The sequence below is a fragment of the Ctenopharyngodon idella genome, chromosome 17, assembly GCF_019924925.1.
Source record: "Ctenopharyngodon idella isolate HZGC_01 chromosome 17, HZGC01, whole genome shotgun sequence".
Taxonomy (NCBI): Eukaryota; Metazoa; Chordata; class Actinopteri; order Cypriniformes; family Xenocyprididae; genus Ctenopharyngodon; species Ctenopharyngodon idella.
Genome location: NC_067236.1, coordinates 12,657,354 through 12,680,278, shown reverse-complemented (window position 1 = coordinate 12,680,278; position 22,925 = coordinate 12,657,354). Strand labels below are relative to the sequence as shown.

Genomic DNA, 22,925 nt, shown 5'->3' with positions numbered 1-22,925 from the left:
TTGGAAACAAAAAATTATTCAGACACTTTGACCTGACCATGTTTTGCTTAAGTGTTATCTGACTAATTTTTTCTGACACAGTTTAACTCTGAGATCTTGTCATATTTTATTACCATTTTTTTTTAAACTATAGTGAATAAACTGTATTAATGAATGAAATGTTCAAGGTGTCTGAATAAATTTTGGTTTGATGTATGTATGTATGTGTATGTGTATATATATATATATATATATATATATATATATATATATGTGTGTATATATATATATATATGTGTGTATATATATATATATGTATATATATATATACAGTGCTCAGCGTAATTGAGTACACCCCCTTTGAAAAGTAACATTTTAAACAATATCTCAATGAACACAAAAACAATTTCCAAAATGTTGACAAGACTAAGTTTAACATAACATATGTTTAACTTATAACATGAAAGTAAGGTTAATAATATAACTTAGATTACGCATTTTTCAGTTTTACTCAAATTAGGGTGATGCAAAAATGAGTACGCCCCATTGAAAGTCTCTGGAGCAAAGCTAATTTATATTTTAGACTACAAATGTCTAATTTAACAAGAATTCAACCACGGGTGAGTAATTATTCATTACACAGGTGTCCAACAGACAGTTGACTATAAAAGGGTGTTAAAACAATTCCCATTTCATGCTGTCAGCAATGGCACCACATGGAAGAGGAATGTCACAAGACCTGAGAAAGAAAATAATTTCTTTACACCAGAAAGGTGAAGGCTACAAGTAGATCAGCAAAGCTTTACTTATCAGTCAGAATACTGTAGCAAAAGTGGTACAAAAATTAAAAAAAGATGGAACTGCAACCATCTCACAGAGATGTCCAGGTCGTCCACGGAAGTTAACACCTCGACAGGAGCGTCTACACTGCAGAGGAATGGCATGCATGGGTGCCGTCCATGAAAGAAGCCTTTCCTAAAGCCCAGGCACAAAAAAGCCCACCTAGAGTTTGCCAGGGCGCATGCTGACAAAGATGAAGACTACTGGGACTCTATACTCTGGAGTGATGAGACCAAGATAAATGTTTTTGGAACTGATGGCTTCAAAACTGTATGGCGTCGCAAGGTGAGGAATACGAAGAAAAATGCCTGGTGCCTACAGTGAAACATGGTAGTGGCAGTGTCCTTATGTGGGGCTGCATGAGTGCTGCTGGTGTCGGGAAGCTGCATTTCATTGATGGCATCATGAATTCACAGATGTACTGCTGTATACTGAAAGAGAAGATGCTACCATCACTCCATGCCCTTGGTCGTCGTGCACTTTTCCAAGATGACAATGATCCTAAACACACATCTAAGGCCACTGTTGGATTTCTGAAGAAGAACAGGGTGAAAGTGATTCAGTGGCTCCTGATCTGAACCCAATCGAACATCTATGGGGAATTCTGAAGAGACAAGTTGAGCATCACTCTCCATCCTCTCTAAAAGAGGTCATTCTTGAAGAATTGAAAAAGATAGATGTTGCAAAATGTCGCCAACTTGTTCATTCCATGCCTAGAAGACTTGATGCTGTCATTAAAAATCACAGAGGCCATACAAAGTACTAGATGTAGTAGTTTTTGTTGTGGGGTGTACTCATTTTTGCATCACCCTAATTTGAGTAAAACTGAAAAATGTGTAATCTAAGTTATATTATTGACCTTACTTTCATGTTATAAGTTAAACCAATGTTATATTAAACTTAGTCTTGTCAACATTTTGGAAATTGTTTTTGTGTTCATTGAGCTATTGTTTAAAATGTTACTTTTCAAAGGGGGTGTACTCATTTACGCCGAGCACTGTATATATATATATATATACAGGGGACAACCCCCTTTCATTTTTAAAGTACTTATTCACAAAATTATCAACAAAAGTCCACCTTTGTGTACTAATTTGTTAATTAGCTGACACTTTTATACAGTGCTACGACAAGTTCTCTTATTACAGGAATATACTTCCTGGAACACCCTGAGGTTAGGTGCCTTATTCAAGGGCACAGTGGTGACTGGTAACCGTTAATCCCATTTAGGGCTTGAACCGACAACATTATGTATGTGCTATGCTGTTAAAATCACAGACTGATGTGAGCCTGAGCATCAATGTCACAGGATGCCCACACAAGGCAGTGGGTTCATGGTGAAGAGCAACGCGAATTGCACAACCAGACAAAAACGAACACATACTCCCTAACAACTGGACACATAGAGGGTTCCGTAATATGGTCATGTTTTTGGGAAGAGTGCGGTGTGTTGGGCTGTGGGTGTGAGTGTGTTGCTTCATGGGCTTCAATCTTTAAAGGGATGTGGTGAACTGTGGTCTGTGGGATAACAGACTGTGATTAGGAAACATTTGTGTAATCCTCATCTTAAAATTATGTAATCCAAGTTATGCATATTATATGAATGTAAACAAGGAGTCATGCAGCGAATTACATTTGAAAGTGAATATGACTATGGCCTACTTACTCTAGAGAGCATTTGATGAGAATTTGAAGTGAACACTCTGAAGGGAGCAGGGCATTGCTCTCACATGTGTTGCCAAATATGTACTTCACATTCATTTTAAATTGAATCAGAATTATACCTTGACAATAGCGGCTGACCAATGCATCAGCACAGTGTTTGTCAACATAGCAGGAAAATTATCGTTTATAACTTTTGCTGCCATACCTTGGTTGGGACAGATTACAGTAGGTTCCCTAATCCAGTTCACAAAACTGATGTGAATGATTCCTTCACAAATGATTTGGTTCTGATTTGGTTCTTCTCACTGATTCAATGATTCAGTTGTTGCATTTAACAGCTGGAGATGCAGATTATCAGTGAATACTGATTTTTGACTTTTTGAATCTTATGACTTTAGAACAACTGGGCCCAGAAGATTAGGAAAGTCTATGTCTTCTATCCATCCATCAGTTTTTCAAGCCACTTGTCTTATGTAGATTTGCAGTCTATTCCAGCATTTCGGGCCGTAGCCTGGAATTAATGGATGGCCAGGGCTAACAGTCACAGAAATATTGTATGTCTTGGACTTTACAATTGTATAGATGTCTTTTATGCAGCTTTTACATGCTTTATGAAGCTTGAAAGCCTCAGTCCCCATTCATTTTAATATGATAGAAAAGAGCAATCAGTGCAATTTTTCAGAATTTCTGAACTTTTTGTATTTTATGCCAGAAATATAGTCAAATGGGTTTGGGACAAAGTGAGAATGAGACAATAATGAGAATATTATTCCTTTAACAAGTGGGTTACTGTGTGAGAAATGTTACAAAGTGTGTGTGTGTTCATTATTTCATGCTCTTCATGTGTTTTTTGTTTTTTGTTTTTTGTTTTTTGTTTTTCTTCTTCTAGACGGGGGAGTTTTCTGCTCGATTCCTTCTCAAACTCCCTGTGGATTTTAGCAACATTCCCATCTATCTTCTCAAGGTAAGACACATCCTTCAATACTCACTCTTGCAAAGCACACAAGCGCCTGTATCTTTGATTTGTTTGGAGAAAGGATGTTAATCTGTTTATCAATGCATAAAAATGTCTCCACAAAACGTTGTATGTAAGAATAGGTCGCTCTTGTGCGAGCGCTCATTTCTCCGCTCTTGTTTGTGCGTGTGTGTAGGCTGCGAGTTGACTAATCAGCAGCCTGTCACTCCCAATCAACTCTGAGCTGTGTTGTGTCTGCAGGCCCTCTCTCTCTCGCCTCCCCTTCCAGTCACCCTGTGTCTTGCCCTCCCTCCCCTTGTTTTTTTTTCTTTCCTATTTCCCCTTCTCTGCCGAACTACCATGTGTATGTTCGCGTATGTTTGTGGGCATGTGTGCGTGAGAGGGCGTGTACGGCCTCGGGAGGCCTTTGCTCTATGGCCTTTTCCAGTTGGAGCCATGTTTGTCCTCCGCAAGAGAGCTGAAATGATGGTAAACATACGGAAAACAGCAGCCTTCATCAGCATCACCATCTCACCATTCAGTCCCTCAGCAGTACACTACACTCAGGCATAGACATGTACACTTCACTCCCAGTGGACCATACTGCACTGGAACTCACTTTAGCTACAGGTCTGCGGCCTTCTGTAAGGTCACTGGGGTCATTATTTCTAGCTAATTTGTTGTGAAGCTTGACATATCAAGACCCATATGGTATGATAGTATTTCAAAACTCCGTTATATAATTGTAGCTTTTCTTGTGATTCAAATGAGTGGTGTATATACACTTAAATGCGTAGTGTATTATTTCATTTTCATTTTACATTTATGCATTTGCCAGATGCTTTTATCCAAAGTGACTTGCATTGCATTCAGGGTATCAGTTCATGGATTCCCTGGTATTCGAACCCATGACCTTGCCATTGCTAATGGGATGTTGTACTGCTTATTCTACAGAAATGCTCAAATATCTCCCACCAAATTCTTAAATTATTTCTCACCACTAGCTGCACCAAATTAAACTGCAAAAATATGCCAGGCTTCTTAAACAGATTTCAGTTCCATTTGGTTTCCAGTTTTCTGTGAAACTGTTGTCTTGATATTAGCAGGTCCAAGTATGTTATGCTCATCATGTAGGGATTTTTTTTTTTTTTTTTTTTTATCATTGCCTTGATTTAAGCTTTGTGTCTTCACTGAGATTTCTTTGTAGTACGACAACTTTTGTAGTTGTGATTTTCCATACATGGCTTCATGCACTGACCCTTTTCCACAGAAACAATTCACATCCAGATTTAGCTCTGTAAGAGGTGCTTGTGAAAGGCCAGTTTAATGTGTACATCTGTACAATAGAAAATCTTTTTAAATTAGCACCTAAATTTGCCTGAATGCCATCGAAAAGTAGCCAGAAAAGGTCAAAGGGATGCAGTGAACAATTTGCAGTTGAAAATCAAATCCATATGTTGTTGGTGAAGAGTGTTGCTGCCTTAGGGAAGAATTATTTTGAATTAGTTAATTAATTAATTTGGGATACTGGAGTTTGTTTGAGATAAGACATGGCCATGTGCATGTCAAAAGAATGCTTAGTCTGATAATAAAAAAAAAATTAAAACAAAATGAAGGCCTAAAGTACTTTAAGAGAAACCGAACAAACGAACAGGTGTGGTGTCATTTTGACTTCAAAAAGCCATTGGTCCATGAAGGTTACTTAAAGATGTACTCTTGAGCTGCACCTTCTTTGACTTCTTTTGGAATCTTTTCAGGTTATTTTCTTCACTCAGTCTATTAAGGTCAGACATGAGTAAACATGAATACATTGCCGAATTGCAGAGCTGTTTAAACATATTCACATCCCTATGATCAGATGCTTTCTTAACTGCTTTTTTCTCACCACTGTCATTATTGTTGTGTGTTTGTTGCATTTCTGAGAACATAGCTCATAGCATATATTTAAATACTCATGCTCCCAACATCATGAACACTTTTGGAATGTTTACAAACAGTATTCTATTGCTCAGCTATTTCAAACTACTATTTACCTCAAGCAAAGAATAAAGAACTGGTATATCAGGAAGAGACATTGAGGTCTTTAAGATAATATTCTGGTTACAGAAATCCAAATAACACTGCATAAATATATACTTACATTTATCAGAAATGTGGGTCATATAAACAACTTATCCACTGCAGTGATACTTGCATACTAAAGAGAGCTCTGCATTTGACTGGAACCACCAGTCTGAAATTCTCATTGATTAAAGTTATGGTTGCATGTTGAGAAAGTACTTTAGTGTGCAGGTGCCCTAATAGAAGATTGATTTATATCTGCATATGCCCAAATTAAAGTAATTTTGCCTACTACAAGACCAAGGAAGTTTTAGAAGGTCAAACTCTCTGAGAAACTGGAGCCAACAGGAGATTTCACAACTTTTTTGAATAAAGGCTTAACCCAGGGGCGTTCAATCCTGCAGTTTAGCTCCAGTCGTAATTAAACACACCTGAACCAGCTAATCAAGGTCTTCAGGATTACTGGAAACTTCCAGGCAAGTGTGTTGGGAAAGGGTGGAGTTAGACTCTTCAGGACGTTGGCCTCCAGGATTGGACACCTCTGGCTTTGGACACTGGTATTTGGACCTTAATCTGAAAAAGGTCCATGTAAATGTGGTAATTGAGTTTCGCTTGGCAGTACTATCCTAACTTGAGAACAGAATTGATTTAATAGTATATAATATCATATCACTATCTCTCACAATAAAGATGGGGATGCTTGTTAACAATGGAGAAAGGACAATCTAGTTGAATTTACACTAGGTCAAAGATCTCAGGTGTGGGGGTCCCATCACTTTCTTTCTGTCCAAAACCTTCCATTACAAGAATTCATAAGACATTTGAAAGTCAGCAAATATCACAGCCTTTTTTTTCACTCCTCTAACAAGATGATGGTAGATGACATTTTGACTGTTCAAATGTTCATCAAATCTCCAAAAGACATCCTCTCCAGGTCTGCCTTTGCACTCTGCCACAGCACAGCGAGGCCATGTAGGCACCAGGAGGAATGGTGTCATGTACCATGATAGTTGCCTGGAGTGTGGCATCTCGCTGGTTTTATCTTAGTTGGCTGGACATGTTTACCTTCCCAAATCCACTTGTGTACTTCAGGGCATCGAGGGCTAATCATGAGAGCAGTCTGCAATGGTGGAGAGAAATAGAGGACAATGGCATGGTGTAGCAATTCAGGCATCAGTAGTTTCTTTCCTGGTAAAGACAGAAAGACCTGCTATTGATGTCTTGTTGTTCTTCTTTTGGATTGACTTAGGGAGCTCAAAGTGGGAGCCTTAACCCTTCCAAAAATGTTTAATGTTTAAAAATAGGAATGTTCTGATTTTGGTGATTATCAAAATTCAAGCTCATTTTAGGCTTTAGAACAAAACATGAGTACTGTACCTTGGACAGATCAATCCAGTAGATTTGGACTGAGCACTGTGCTCTTTTGTTGCTCTGTTTAGCATGGTACCCGTTAAGCTCTAAATGTCAGCTGTCCTAGTTTGCGCAGCCATCGGTGAAGCGAGCCGAGGCTCTGTGTTCGTGACAAGCCTGATCAGTCTCACTTGACTGGAGCCGTACGGGCCGCTAGCCGAGACCTGACTTCCTGTGCAACGGGTGAGGAGGAGGATTGTGCCGTTGGCCCTCAGGGATACCACAACCACCACTGTTGATTATTTTAGACAACTCCGGCGAGTCACGTGCCAGGTCTACAAGTTGCTTTTTGGCTGCTGATAAAGAGCCAATCTGTTGCTGTTGAACAGTCAAAATAGTGAAATTATTGATTGCTTGAATTAAATATGAAAGAGCAAGAATAGAAGTGAGAGTTAAACAGGGAGGCCTGCTTCTGTCATGGTTTTAATATCTCCAAGGAGCACTTATTAAAAAGCAAAGCTCGCAACAAACCTTATAATTACAACTCTTTTTTGCCTACATTTATTTTAAAATCCGGTTAAAAAACAATGTCTCCAGCCCTATTCACACCATGAGTGAAATGAAAAGCAAAACAGATCACTTACGACAGGCCTATTCACACCAGGAATAAAATGAAAAGCACAGCAAATTGAAGATGACAGGTTTGTTCATGTCAAGACTGAAATAAAAAACAGCATTCCAGTTATTCACATGCAAAATACAACCCATCTGAAACTACATCATGCGTGTATCTTGACATTTGAGCTTGGGGGTGCCAAACCGAGCCAGTAACATTTTTAAACACATTTTTGTTTCTCCATAGTAAACCTACAAATTTACACTCTGCATACCGTATTAAAGTGATTTTACAATGACTGTGTATCAGCAGCAAGCACGTGAGGTTGATAAGGCAATCAGATATTTTGCAAGCAAATTACTTGTAAAGATGCACGCTAAATCTATTTTTACCGTGTAAAACTTATCACATTGAAATGAATGCACTATAAACATGTTTGTCCACACAATCTCAAAGTAAGCTTTTATTAAGCAAATAAATTTTCAGCAAAATTGGTTGGCAAATTTAGTGGATGTTGTAAAAAAAAAAAAAAAAATCTCTGAATATCCATTCATGCCATACAACAGGCAAGCAGTATACCAATACGCTGTTATCCACGAAAATAAAGATTCACCATGCTACAACTTCTTAAGCAAATGAGATTAGATGAAGTACATTGGATTTGTTACTTTAATTATTTTAAAAAAAAACTAACAATGTAAAAGTCATCAAAATACATTGTGTATATTTACTTTTGAGATTAAAACAAATATTTAATTAAAAAAAAATATTTCATAACATCTTTCAGTCACTAGAGCCAGTCTCCCCAGGCCCCCCTGCAAGCTACACCCACGTACTACAAATATTACTTGCTTGACCGCAGTAATATGGTGAAAGATTAATACTGTAGATAAACTGACTGTAATGGCAATATTATTATTATTATTATTATGGCGCTTTTCCACTGCATGGTACGGCTCGGTATGGCACAGTATGGCTCACTTAAATAGTACTACCTCGGCTGAGGTTCCAAGTGAGCCGTACCGATACTAAAATGTGACGTGTAAACACTGCAGGTCCCTGATTGGTCAGAGAGAATCGTCACTACCAGGGTCATTGGATTTGAAGCATGAGACATCAAACCTGCTATTTAAATAGTCAGTAACAGCCACTGCGGCATCATTTGTTTGCACAACTTTTTAAAATGACTTGTTTTAAATGATCGTTGCACGCAACTTAAAAAAGAAATGGCTGCATCGTGGTCAGTAGACAAGTAGACAGAATTTTCATTTTTGGGTAAACTAACCCTTTAAGGTAGATAAAGGATAAATATATATTAAACATATTTTTTCACACCATTTTCACAATTTCCATTTTCCTGTTTACATCTAGTTCTGAGATCTCAAAAACATTCTTACTGGACAGTAAGTTTGTTTAGAGTGAAGGTAGAAAAAACAACCCAAAGAAAAAAAAGAATTTTGCCTCGTCCATATTGTTTCGTCTTTGTTGTTTAAGAATGCACTGAGTCTTGGTTTCTTTTTTCCAGTGCATCCGCAATTTACTGTACTTTCAGATGGCCACATAATGTTTATCAGCCTCCCTGCCCTTCCTCATGCCACTTCAACTTAAATAGTTGGCCAATTAGTTTTATTCTAATTATTTTCCTACTTTTTCTCCTACTACTTTTCCTTCTTAATTTAAGTACGCTCTTAACATGAGTGGAAGCAGTCGCCATAGTGCCTCCATGGTAAGGCTGGCCCCGAGGTCTGTGCCTTTCTCCTCTCCTCCGTTCCCCAGCCTTATTTATGCAGGAGACACCCTCATTTTAGTTCTCTTCCCTTATTCCCATTCTTTCATTCAGTCCTTCAGTGAGATCTTAAGATGTGTCCATCAAACATTTTGCATATAAATTGAGTTGTAGTTTCCCTTTAAAAAGGAAAAGATGAACAATAATGTAAGAAATGTAACCTCATCATCATTAAACTCTTATGCAACAATTAATTTCAAGGCTGTCTGTGCCAATTAAAATCTTGATTATTATTTCAATTAAAGCAAATAAAAAATAAAAGGGGAAATGTTTCTTTTTTCCCCCCCGATTTGCCTTTCTCTTATGCATGGCACGTGAACGGCATACAAGATCAAGATCAAGATCCTTAGGGGAGAAATTAATAAACACTGTCATGGACTTTTGTTCAACAGCCCAGGGCATGGTTTGATTTTAAACTGGGATAAGCATTGACCATGTCCAAGAGAAATGGAGAGTGGCTGTGAAACAGAAAGAAAGAAGGAGGGAGACATTAGAAACATGATTGAAGGGATGAGGTTTAATGAATCGGTTTAACGTCAGTGTCATAGAAACCCCCTGCTGCATTAAGCACACATTGAATTAGACCATGAATTTTCTTGACACGGTCACTGATTGACGTCACATACTCTGTCATAGGTACAAATTCCCAAGATCGTCCTCTGTATGTTTAATATGTGCTCCTCATGGACCACACAGAGTGTAATTTAAAATATAAACATGTATGTGAAGTTGTTTTAGTATTCATATGCGCTGTCACTCATTTTGACCATTGGCATGGTCATTGCTTATTTTTTTTCATCATTCCCTACCAATGACCCATTTTTTCCAACAGACAGATTATTGCTGCCTAAATAAAAAAATATGGTATTTTACATCTTATTTGCGTCATAGCTCAGCAGCACATTATGTACCACAATGCAATCTGGAAATTCGTGTTTATTCCAAAGGTTGTTGTCCAAATAAAGGGCGTTGTACACTATTAACATTTTGGCCGACGTCGGATTTATTCAGGTGTGGCTCGGACCTTAAAACCTTGAGAACTAAATGTGGGGTATTTAAATTTGAGGTGGAGCACCAAAGAATTTAGTGCTTATGTTGGTGTGGATGCAGTTTACTTGTTGAGATACCGACTAGTAGGATATTGTAGGATAAAAGCATTATTACACAAATAAGCATTTTTCTGCTATATAGCTTGTAACTGTTATTCTAGGAGATGTATGTTGTTCACTTCAAAAACTAGGCATCCTGTCAAACTCTATCTATAGTACAGAATTTTGGCCAAAATTCATCTGTCGCTTGGTAGAAGCTAACCAAATGCCCACATGGACAGTTTGCATGTCATGCCCTCTTTCTCAAAAAAAAAAAAAAAAAAAGAACAAAACTATTGAAGGTAAAAGCATGTCTAGTAAATCACACTTCTGTTTTTCAAACATTTATAAAATTGTCCATTTTCCTGTCTATGTATTTTAATACTTTTGCATGTTATTGAGCCTTTGCACTTCATAATAATAATAATACATTGCAGCATTTGATTTTGAATACATTTTGTTACTTATATTAAATTGTATGATTAATAATCTGAGTCCTAAATCTACACCACTGATATGCACAGTATCTAGAACAACTGTTATATGATATAGCAGTTGCCATCCTGCCAATCTTGTTCTAGTTGGCCTTTAGATCCAGGAAAGGTTCATTGACTAGAACTTACATTGAAGTTATTGCAAGAGATGTGAAGAATGCGAGCTGCTCTCCGAAGGCAATTTATTTTGGAGAAAAGAAGCTTTGTGAAATGCATTACACTATGATAACTTTGGCTGTACTCAGAGCATGCAAAGATGCAAACTGTTATATAAATTGTACCCCAGACGACTTCTTCAAGTGGTCTTAGTTTCAGTTTAGTGCTTTCACACCTACAAAATGAATAACATCTGACGACAAACAGAGTCACACCAAAAGCTCTAGTGTGAGATCACCTATAACATTTAGAACCTCTTCTCAACACCCTGATATAGTAGCTTGATGCATTTGATTTCAGAATTGAATAACAGAATTGATTGATTTAGTGACAGTTATTATGTAAGAGACTATGTTACTGTTCTTTTATTTCTCAGTCAGATTGTGAAATTGTAAGAACTGTACTGCCCAACTGACATCAAATGTACTTGTGTCGTGGGTTTTTATGATTCATCTGCAGCATGCTGTTATAAGGGCTCTGAATTTAATTGGCTCACTTTCTTGTGCATGTCAAGCACTGAGATACTGGAGTGTAAGACATCCGACATGGAAATCAAGGCAAGGCTTTGTGTTTATTTTAGAGTTTTTATTTTTTATTTTTGTTATTCACATTGGTTGTACTGTGTTGGACCCCCTTTTGCATTCAGAACTGCCTTAATTCTTCATGGCAGAGATTCAAAAAGGTGCTGGAAACATTCCTCAGAGATTTTGGTCCACATTGACATGATAGCATCACGCATTTGCTGCAGATCTGTCTGCTGCACATCCATCCAGTCTGAACCATTGATACAGGCTGGATGGATCCATGCTTTCATGTTGTTTATGCCAAATTCTGACCCTACCATCTGAATATCACAGCAGAAATCGAGACTCGTCAGACCAGGCAATGTATTTCTAATCTTCTGTTAGCCAATTATGGTGAGCCCATGTGAATTATAGCCTTAGTTTTCTGTTCTTAGGTGGCAGGAGTGGTACTCGGTGTGTCTTCTGTAGTGCATCTGCTTCAAGGTTGGACGTGTTGTGCGTTCAGAGATGCTCTTCTGCAGACCTCGGTTGAAACGAGTGGTTATTTGAGTTACCATTGCCTTTCTATCAGATTGAACCAGTCTGGCCATTCTCCTCCAGCCTCTGGCATTAACAAGGCATTTTCGCCCACAGAACTGCCGCTCACTGGAATTTTTTTTTCCCCCTGACCATTCTCTGTAAACCATAGAGATGGTTGTGTGTGAAAATCCCAATAGATCAGCATTTTCTGAGACCAGCCTGTCTGGCACCAACTACCATGCCACATTCAAAGTCTCTTAAATCACATTTCTTCCCCATTCTGATGCTCAGTTTGAACTTCAGCAGATTGTCTTGACCATGTCTACATGCCTAAATGCATTGAGAGTTTGTGAGTCAAAGTGATTTTGGTAGAAGTGACCTCTCTCTCTCTCTCTCTCTCTCCATATATATATATATATATATATATATATACACTTTGACTCACAAACAGAAACCTGAGACTTACCTGTGTACATTACTGCATAAAACTCAAAATATGTCAAATATATTGTGTGTAACTAATAGCATTTAACACTGTACTGTATACAAAATAATAAATAATGAATCACATACTTGAGTTACATTTTTCCTTTTTGTATTATTGACAGTGCCATTTGAATCAAACACTGTCTCTAAAGACAAACTCCTACACCTGTTGTATAAAATGACAGTCAATAAAAGCTATGTCTTCCATGTATTTAGTTCCTGTCTGCCATAATTGGTTTCTCTGTAGCCGCAACCACAGTGAAATGTCATTGGTCCACATAGCTGCACATTAAACATCAAATAGGTTACCTGTGATTGTATGATGCCACACAGCATTTCCACTGTCAATGTGGATAGACAAATTACTTGCTGAAGCTGTTACATATTTTGAAATTCATTTCTCAATCTTTCTCTTTCTTTCTCTCACTTTTTGTCTGAGACTCATGAAGCACGTTGTAGAGTGCCCACATCCTGTCAGTGATCTCTCTCAGCGCCTCAGAGGCGTATCAATCTGAGCACCTGACGTCTCCTCTGAAACGCCACCCCCGACCGGCTCTCCCTGCTCCAGCAAAGCTCAGATTAGGAGAGAGCAGAGTGACATAAAGCCCCTTTAACAGCGGCCTACACCCACCATTCAGCTTTATGCCAGCAGCAGCACCGAGCTTTTGGCTGCTTGTTTGTTTATCTGTTCTGCGCTGCATGTGGAGTCTCTATCCTCTCATGTATTAGCACCGCTGTTGAGATATGTCAAACTGACTGAAGAGGTCACGTCAAGAACTTCATTTCTGCCGAGATGATGTTGTTAAAAATATTGCCATTCACTGAATATACCTGGGATTATCCACTATTTGGAATCAGAGAATTGGATGACACATAAGCAGAGAATGTTTTAGAAAGTTCCTCTTTGCTTTGAGAAAGCGTGCATGCGTAGCACTTTCTCAAAGGATGAGTTTTTTCTCTAGTGTGGCTGCAATGTTTCTGGAGAACTGTTTGCCCAACACAGCGTGTTAAGTAATGCGATGACAGGATTGAAATGCTATACTACCTCAAGAACACTCATAATCTCATCGGCACTCCATGACCACTCACTCACTGTCTCGTTAAAAAAACAAACAAACAAACACACGTTTACGCCCTCTATTACTGTGCAAACATGGGCAAATGGATCTGACAAGAATGTTATGGTGGAGACTGTGGATATGACATCAATGGCTATGACTTCAACACCCTTCATTAAGACGGCATTCGGTATATAATTAACTGCCCAACAGACAAGCTGCTTCTCTCCATTGCTTACTTTCTTCTCATGTGTACACCAATTTATAATTGTTGGTGTTTCAGTTAATTATGTGTAGGGAATAAGTCAGTAAATTAAGTTTCTTTGTGTAAAAAACTCCAACCTTCGTTACTAGCTCGGAAAAGAGCATAGCAACGTGATATGGAACTGTTAACCTCTCAACAAACCTGAATCTGCTTCATAATTGTGCAGTTATAGTAAATTAATCAAAAACTCAAAGACCCCCTGTGGTGAAAATCAAGTTTTTAATGTTGTTTATATGTCTATGTGGTGTTTTTAACATGCTTTAAGACAAACCATGTGCAAATGCATATGTCAACACCATTGCTGAGTATTTTCTCCTTAAAACTGCAGTGAAAAAAGACAGTCTCAAACCCACGGTTTGAAATCGCTGGTGTCTGTGGCGTCACAAACTACCTTGTAACCAATCATGTCAACATGCCGGCGGTCTTTAGCATAACATTAACAGCGAACTAGCAGGGGAGTCTCGAGAGAAGCCAGGTATTTTTTTTCTGTTGACATGAAAAATCGTGTAGATTTAGCAATATGACAGGTGTATGATGTATATTACGATGTTATAATGAACTATATTCCTTTATCCACCGACGTTCTGAGTTATTCAAAGCATTTGTAAGGATGCTGATTGTTAGAAGGCAGCTGTCTGACTCTGACATTGCGAACGGGAACATGGTTTGTGTAACGTTAGCAACACATTATTAGCTGATTGATAACATAGTCAAGCAAAACGCTAATCATATTAATTACCGTTATGTGTCTAATGTTGTGAAGAGCGATACCATTGTGCGGCGTTTACCTTAGTAAGTTGACCGAGTGGATCTCTGACCTGCGTGAGCGAGTGGAGGCGGGGCTAATTTGCATATTCATTGATTGCGTATATTAAACGAGGCAAGGGTGTAGAGTTACATTCAAGCTATTTTAAGGCATGAAGAATTTTTTTTACAGGAAAAAAAAACATTTAAATATGCCATTTTGGTGATCAAAGATGAGTTTTAAGGGATAAAATTATTGACTACAGGGGGACTTTAAAACTTCTTTCAAACAATCACAATCATGTATTCCACTATTTCGTACTGTTTCAGTATGAGTTTGTTTGTAAGTCTTGAAATCAAAAGTATCATACTTTAAACGGCTGTGGGAACTCTGAAATCATATCCAAATGTTTACTTAAACAACATCCCAGCCATATCACAGCTTTCCTTTCAAGTTGTCAAATAACACAATATAGCTGCCAAATAATATTGTTTACGACTAGACATAGAGAAAGAAAAACAAGCAAGAGATCAGGGCATTACACCGTGCACCTGTGTGATCAAAGCAGATTCTTATACAGTATATGGCACACTGTGCCCGTTTGAGACACTCCCTGCTCTGTGCGTGACTGCAGAGCATTTCATGCCAATGCCAGTAGTCGTAATTTGCAGGCGGATCGAGCACTCCAACAGTAAACACTGACTAAGGCCCAAGGAATCTTAAAAGCTTTGAAGTAATTGCAGGTTCCTCTTGAAACTGTTTCTTCACCATCGCTCGGCCATCAGAAGCCAGAGTTGTGCCACAGCAAACATCTGTAAGAGGGGAAATAAGCTGTCAAACACCGATCTTTATAGGACTTTCTTATCTCTGTGTTCAGATTAATGAGTTGTGTCTACTGTTTTGCAGCTCTCTAGAAAGTCTAAGATGGTATATACATAAGTATAAATATATATATATATTTTCCCTGTATTCTTAATAAATAAATGCAGCCTTCCTGAGCATTAGAGACTTCATTCAATTAAAAAATCGTAATTATTCCAAACTTTTGACCAGCAGTATATATGTATCCCTCATTACTGACATGTAAATAATCTCAGTAAGGATGGACCAGAATATCATAGTGATTAGGGAGCAAAAAAACCCCACAACAGCCTAGCGGTGACTTTGCATTGACAAGCCTAACTTTTATTTTCTTCAAAAGATGTAAAAATCCAGCTCATGTAGATGTGTAGCCTATAATGTATACAATCTTTGGCCCAGTGTGCGTCAATAATGGCTTGCTTTTTCTTTCTCCTGACATTCATAATATTCACCTGCTGTGCCTTTTTATAGCAATAAAGCTAGCAAAATCTCTGCAGAAACTCAGCATAAGTCTGTGAACCTTCGAGAATGCCACTGCTCCATGTTTAGCTGAGATACCCCTGACATTAGCATCACTTTTATTCAGAGTGTAATGAGTAAAAAAAAAAAGAGTGAGGCAAAAAAAAAGACAGATAATTGCTGGTTTGAAGATCTTTAATGCAACAGGCGATGAAGCGCTGAAAAGAGCAGCTAAGCCCATCACTCCGACAAACAATCAGGCTGCTGTTTAAGAGGCCAAATTATAGGTTGGGCTGGGCCTGAGGATCAAAATAAAATGTCAGAGGAGAAGTTCACAAACAAGAGTCAAATTGGTTGGAAAGACAAAGGATCTGAGCAGTCTGTTGGCATGGAAGCCAAGTAAATAAGTAAAGATTTTGGTCAATGAAGACTTTACAAAGTCCTTTTTTACATCGCTCTGAAAAGAGCTGAAAACGTGGTGGAAAATGTTTGAATGTAGCGCACAAGTCATATGGACTTTTATGGTGTATTTAGTCCTTTTTGAAACTTGACAGCCCAATGCTTTTGTTATATGGAATATCTCTTTTTGTGTTCCATGAAAGAGACAGAAGAACTATTACTCATTTATTGTTTTATTATCTGCAGAAACGGGGAACATATTTTTTGCCCATGTGTTTTAGTGCATAGAAAGGTTTTGTCTTGGCAGTTCAACCTTGAGTGATGTGTCAAGAACTTTACCCGTAATACAGGAAAGGAACAGCATTTTTGCTGACTCGACTTTTACACATCCGGTGTGTCACAAGTGGGTGTTTGTGGTTGGCGATGTGTAGAATGCATCGTTGGCAGCCTGCCATCACAGTGAAGGAGGAGTTAAGTGCCAGGTGATCATACTTTTAAAATTAAGATACTTTTGTGTCATTACAGGGATCTAGATGCATTATCCACACCTGTCTATATGCTATTAATGTTTTAATAGCCCATGATTATTGTAATTACACTCAGTTGCCCTCATAAATATTGACTATTTCTATCTATATTGATTACTACAGTATTAAAGGCAGGTCACACATATACATTTATTATTATTACTTGGTAATCGTTTCGACTTAATTCAGCATCTTTGTTGATATTGTCTTATTTGCTTTGTCATGTGTATTGTCCCATAATTCCATGAGTAATCACACTTAATTACCAGAGAAAACATTTTGGACATAATAACCCAATTCAGACCACTGAACCCAGTGCACACCCTTTACACACACTCTCTTGCCCTGTAAAGTATTTTGTTTTAATCCTACACTTGTTCAGACAATTTTAATATCCCCATTATAAGATACAACAAAGTGCCTATAATTTTAAGCTATTAAAACTGATTAACCAGTGATGTTTCAAATCCAGTGTAAACCACTTGTCTGGCTCTTTGTATGTACAGTACAGGTCAAATGTTTGGATTAATGGAATATGGTTTTTTAATGTTTTTGAAAGAAGTCTCTTATTCTCATCAAGGCTGAATTTATATAATCAAAAATACAGTAAAATGTTAATTCATTCTAGTGATAGCAAAGTCATTATAAATTGTAACATTATAAATGTCTTTACTGTCATTTTTGATCAATTTAATGCATCCTTGCTGAATAAAAGTGTATATAAATTTTTTATTTAAAAGAAAAATCACTTTTGAATGGTAGTGTATCTGTTTTCAACATTGATAATAATAAGAAATGTTTCTTGAGCACGAAATCAGCATATTAGAATGATTTCTGAAGGATCATATGTGACACTGAAGACTGGAGTAATGGCTGCTGAAAATTCAGCTCTGCATCACAAGAATAAATTACATTTTAAAATATATTAAAATAAAAATAAGTTATTTTAAATTAATAATATTTCAATATTTTTACTGTGATTTTGATTACATGAATGCAGGTCTTGGTGAGCATAAGAGACTTCTTTCAAAAAAATTCTTAATTATTCCTTAATTATAACTTTTGAACGGATGTGCGTGTGCATTTGTGTGTGTTTGCCCAATGTGATCTCATGAGAATACGTGTGTATTTTTACGTAAAGTGTGGTTCTACCACACGTACATTTACTTACGTTTTCATTCACACAAAAACTTACATACATTATAGCACTAAAATATAAAAATACTTGCGTATTAACAGCAAAAAAACATAAATTATTTACATATCCAAGTGTGAATGTGTATGAATTGCCATTTATTAATATTAAAATCGTGGCATTAATGTTTTGATTCTGTTGCATTCAATTGTCATATCAATATATGTTTTTAGTCGCATTTATTAAGTGCAGTTTACTTATCTACTTAATATGAAATAACATTTCTGTTTGTGACTTGTTAAACAAGACTACACTTTAAAACCTTAAAATGAATAAAATTTCTGTCATTTCTGTCAAATTGGTTGGAAAGACATTGGATCTGAGCAGTCTGTTGGCATGGAAGCCAAGTAAATAAGTAAAGATTTTGGTTAATGAAGACTTACTTCCATCGCTCTGAAAAGAGCTGAAAATGTGGTGGAAAATATTTGAATGTAGTGCACAAGTCATATGGACATTTATTTATTTAAACAAGTGTTAAACAAGACTACACTTTAAAACCTTAAAATGAATAAAATTTCTGTAATTGTTTAACCATTTTGTAATATTTAGTTTGTTTGCTGTGCGACACAGAAGGCGTTTTCTCCTATGCATCGACTGACAATACAACCATAAGATACACCAAAGCACAACATAAATTCACAAATCACATCAATTGTATTTGTTCGCTGTACTCCAAATCTTTAGAATCCATATGTTTGAAAGGAACAGATCCAAATTCAGCCCTTTATCCATCAATCTTCATCTTTATTCTCAGCAGCTTCCGTTTAGGGATCTTATATTTATCTACAAAACGATAAAAGGTAAATTATACATATGTCTTTACATATATCTTTTTTGACGTGAAAGATTCATAAATATTTTTGCTGTAAAAACGTAATAATGCTACATTTAAATGCTGCCAATACGTCTATATTGTACATTTCAGCACCCCTCTAAACGTACAAAAATGTACGTTTTGTGTCTTTGAAAGTTACGTATTAATACCTGCGTATTAACAATGAGACCAGGCTGGTTTGCCTACATGATGCAAGTATTTTGGTTGGTTTCAAAGTAGTTGCAAGGTGTTTTGAATGCTGTGCGGTTGCTAGATAATTCCAATAGAGCAGAAATGTCAATAGAGCCCACCCTATGATATTCCATGCATGATACTCTGGTCTCTAGATATTGTCTGAGTCCTTCCTTCACTGTAAGCCTATACAAGAAATTTTCCTATTAAATTGTCCATGAGATGCGTGCAAAATTTAATACTTGGGGTTAAACCCTAGTAAGTATCAACAATAGGAAAGCTAGGCAAGCATCACTAAACCAATAGTTTGCATGTGATTGTCGTTAAGACGTTATGGTAACACACTATCACATGTATCTCTTGGATAAACATCTGGCAGCTGTGAGGAAGTGATACAACTGCATGAAACATCAAAAAGAGACCTGCCTGCATTCTGACTCCATGTGTCTCTGAACAAACTCACAGACTTCAGCCCGCCAAAAATACAAGCCGACACAGCTGAATCTTTGGTCTTAGCGTGTAAACTCGCTATTATCACTGCAAAGGGCTGGATCGGCTAATGAGGGCCCATCCATTCTGTTATAGCCCCTAGGGAGGAATGGTTCTCCCAAACTCTCCAAATGGTGGGTGGCATCCTGTTTGAAGTAGTCGAGATATTGCAGAGGTCTAGATGGGTGGTTGTTGGGCACCTGCTGCTGTCTGTGGGAGGGCTGCATGGGGAAGCCTTGCTTTGCTGATCACAGAGCTTGTAAACACATACACCTGATGCAGTGTTGTTGTCTGAACTGACTTGAGTTGAATAATGACACTATTATCTTTTGTAGAGCTGCTTTATTTGAGGCGTGTTCATAACTAATAAACTTTCAACATCACACTGTCATTGAACTAAATTGAATCAACATTGATCTAAATTGAGGTGAATTAAATTACAGCTGCTTTACAGCTGAAATTGTGTTTGTTTTTATAATTGAAGAACTTTGCCACATTAGTACAGTTATTTTCTTGTTTATTAGTTGCTTTGAAAGAAAAGAATCTGTATTGTATACAGTGCTATGGAAATAAGTATGTTTGTCAATTAGCTAAGCTTAAACTAAATGAAAACACAAAGAAAGGAAATGTCTTCTTGTTTCATTGGTTGGTATCATGTTATGTGAATTTTTAATGTGAATTCACTCACTGGACATTTCAATTCGAATGTATCGCAAAACTTGCAAGAAGCAACATAATATCATTTTGCATAAATGTCATCACATGCACTTTTTCCAATGAGCCTGGGTAAAGTTTTTAATGGTTTATTGGTCTAACGGTCTCTGTCAGAATTGCCTATGGAAATGACTAGGCTCAGTGCTGTTTGTAAGGGAAATGGATTTAAATATAGTACAATTTTACATAAGGTGGGAGTACAACACTTATTGATAACTGGAAAAAAAATCACATAAAAAGAACTAATATACAAGGTGCAGAGGATGTTTGAACTTTGTGGAATTCTATGGAACTTCCTATGGAATTCTACATTCACATATTCCATGTAAGCAAGTAATTTTCTTTCTCTTTTACTCTTGTAGTGCTAAAAATTAAACGAACTTTTTTTAAATGGCTGAATTCTGTGGAATCCAATGCCAAAAAACTTGGAGAGTACTGCTCTTTTATTGGTGGCTGAAAACATACAAATTAGCCAAAATATTTATTAAACAAGTCCATAAAACATTGTGAAGAAATTCTGTGGAAACATGCAAGCTTTTTATAGAGTTCTTCAGACTTATACCAGCTGCACAGAACTAACTTAAACCAATTTTAAAATGCCGCCTTAGTCTCTAATAAAGTCTGCCCAGGTTTTACTGTTTGTTGACCCCACTGCTGGACCCAAAAGCAATTTACTGACAGAACAGAGGCAATCTTGACCTTCAAAACTGTTATTGCCACAAGCAATTACAGCAAATGCTTATTTTTTTGTACCATTTGTCCTCCTCCCTGCCTTCCCCTCCTTGTGTTTGAGCTAACAGTTGTGTTTCATTTGCACAACGTGTTAACTAATTAGATTAATTAATCAAGGTTAATTAATCCGAGAAGCGACGACTGACTGAGCAGAGGGAACGGCGAAGGGGTGGGCTCACGCGGCACTCTCTGCGTGAACTCGACACACACACATACGAGATGAGAGAAAGAGAGACCTCTTAGCGCTACTTAGAAAAACATCAGATCTGTGAGGAGAAAAAGGGGATCTTTTTCAAAGCTGAGACTGCTTTGAATAAACCACAGGAAATCTGTGACAAGGAAACAGCAGAGCTGTAGAGGTGCAGTGTAAGCTGTTACCGATAAGATGCTGGAAAGAGAGACCTGTACGCCATAGTCGTGTGGGAGATGGAAACACAACAGTAATTTACTGTAAACACAGGGTTGGGAGGAAGACATCTGTATAGCTGCGTCTAATGTCCGAGATCAGGGAAAATTTGGCTCATGCCTGATCATAAAATCATTTCGGTAACACTTTATTTTAGGGTCTTTTAAGTAGTTGCTTATTGACATGCATATTACTAGAATATTGGCTGTTTATTAGTAATTATTAAGCACATATTAATGCATGACCTTATTCTACACTCTTAATCATACCCAATACCTAAACTTAACAACTACCTTACTAACTATTAATAAGCAGTAAATTAGGAGTTTATTGAGGGAAAAGTTGTAGTTAATAGTGAATATGTGTTCCCCATACTAAAGTGTTACCATCATTTCTTCTCTTTATCATTACTCTGTTTATTCTAGAATTAAGAGTATAGGCAGTCACTTTACGCTCTCTCAGGCATGTAGTTAAACCAGTGTCGTCATTTGAAACAGGGAAAATCATGAAACAGGAAGTTACTTTGGAATTAATGAGCTGTATTGCATCATGTCATCATCATCTTACACATTCAGATAAGACAGAAAACACTCCCTCAGATTCTGATCATATCTATTCTGGCTTCTAAAGAAAATTGCAAATTAGGGTTGTACCTTGGGTAAAACCAGGTTAAAGATAAACAGTCATAATTTACTTAAAAATTCAAAACCTGTGTGACTTTCCTTATTGCATGGAACAGGAAAGGAAATGTTTGCCAGATGTTTAGAGGAAAAAAACACCATTAAAGTTTATCAAAAGGATGTCCACCCACCTTTAATGTATTATTTAAAATAAAAAAAAAATAAAATATATATTTAAATTATAACTTTTATTTAATAATTATTTAATTGTTTTAGTTATCATTTAATAATAATTTAATTAGATGCACATTTCAAACATCGCCATTATTCCTCATGACTTGTAGGTCAGTTGAGTGGAATAATTTTTTTCTGAATTCATAGTTTGTTGCTATTATGACGTCCCTTCAAAAAATAAAAGGGAGGCCTGAAAAACTGCAAATATCTAGCTTCTGCCAGACCGCCTTCCTTATTGAACTTATGAAGAAAGTGTATCACCTCTTGCAGGTCAAAACGCTTATGCTACATCCTACGCCTTTCCATATTCAACTTACGAAAAAAGCTTTTTTCGTAAGTTGAATATGGAAGTCGGTCTGGCAGAATCTAGATATTTTACTTTATAACTTGTTAAATATGGATATTTTTCTTACACAAACGCATCGCTTTGCTTCAGAAGGCCTTTTTTAACCCCCTGGAGCCGTGTGGAGTATGTTTATGATGGATGGATGCACTTTCTTGAGCTTCAAACTCATTGCCCCTGTTCACTGCCATTATAAAGCTCGGATGCGTCAGGATATTTATTAATATAACTCCGATTGTGTTGATCAGAAAGAAGAAGGCCATATACACCTAGGATGGCTTGAGGGTGAGTAAATCTTGGGGTAATTTTCATTTTAAAATGAACTAATCCTTTAACGGCTGACATTTGCCTTG

At 37.1% G+C, this 22,925-nt stretch overlaps 1 protein-coding gene across 5 annotated transcripts in view; it reads left to right on the top strand.

The window, feature by feature from the left end:
- The window catches only part of babam2 (BRISC and BRCA1 A complex member 2), a 112,035-nt gene that overhangs the window by 53,778 nt on the left and 35,332 nt on the right, over positions 1-22,925 (top strand). For all 5 annotated transcript variants that reach the window (XM_051869318.1, XM_051869320.1, XM_051869319.1 and 2 more), the window contains one exon: positions 3,374-3,448. In XM_051869318.1, the coding sequence (XP_051725278.1) occupies positions 3,374-3,448 (75 nt within the window). The remainder of the gene's footprint in view (positions 1-3,373; positions 3,449-22,925) is intronic.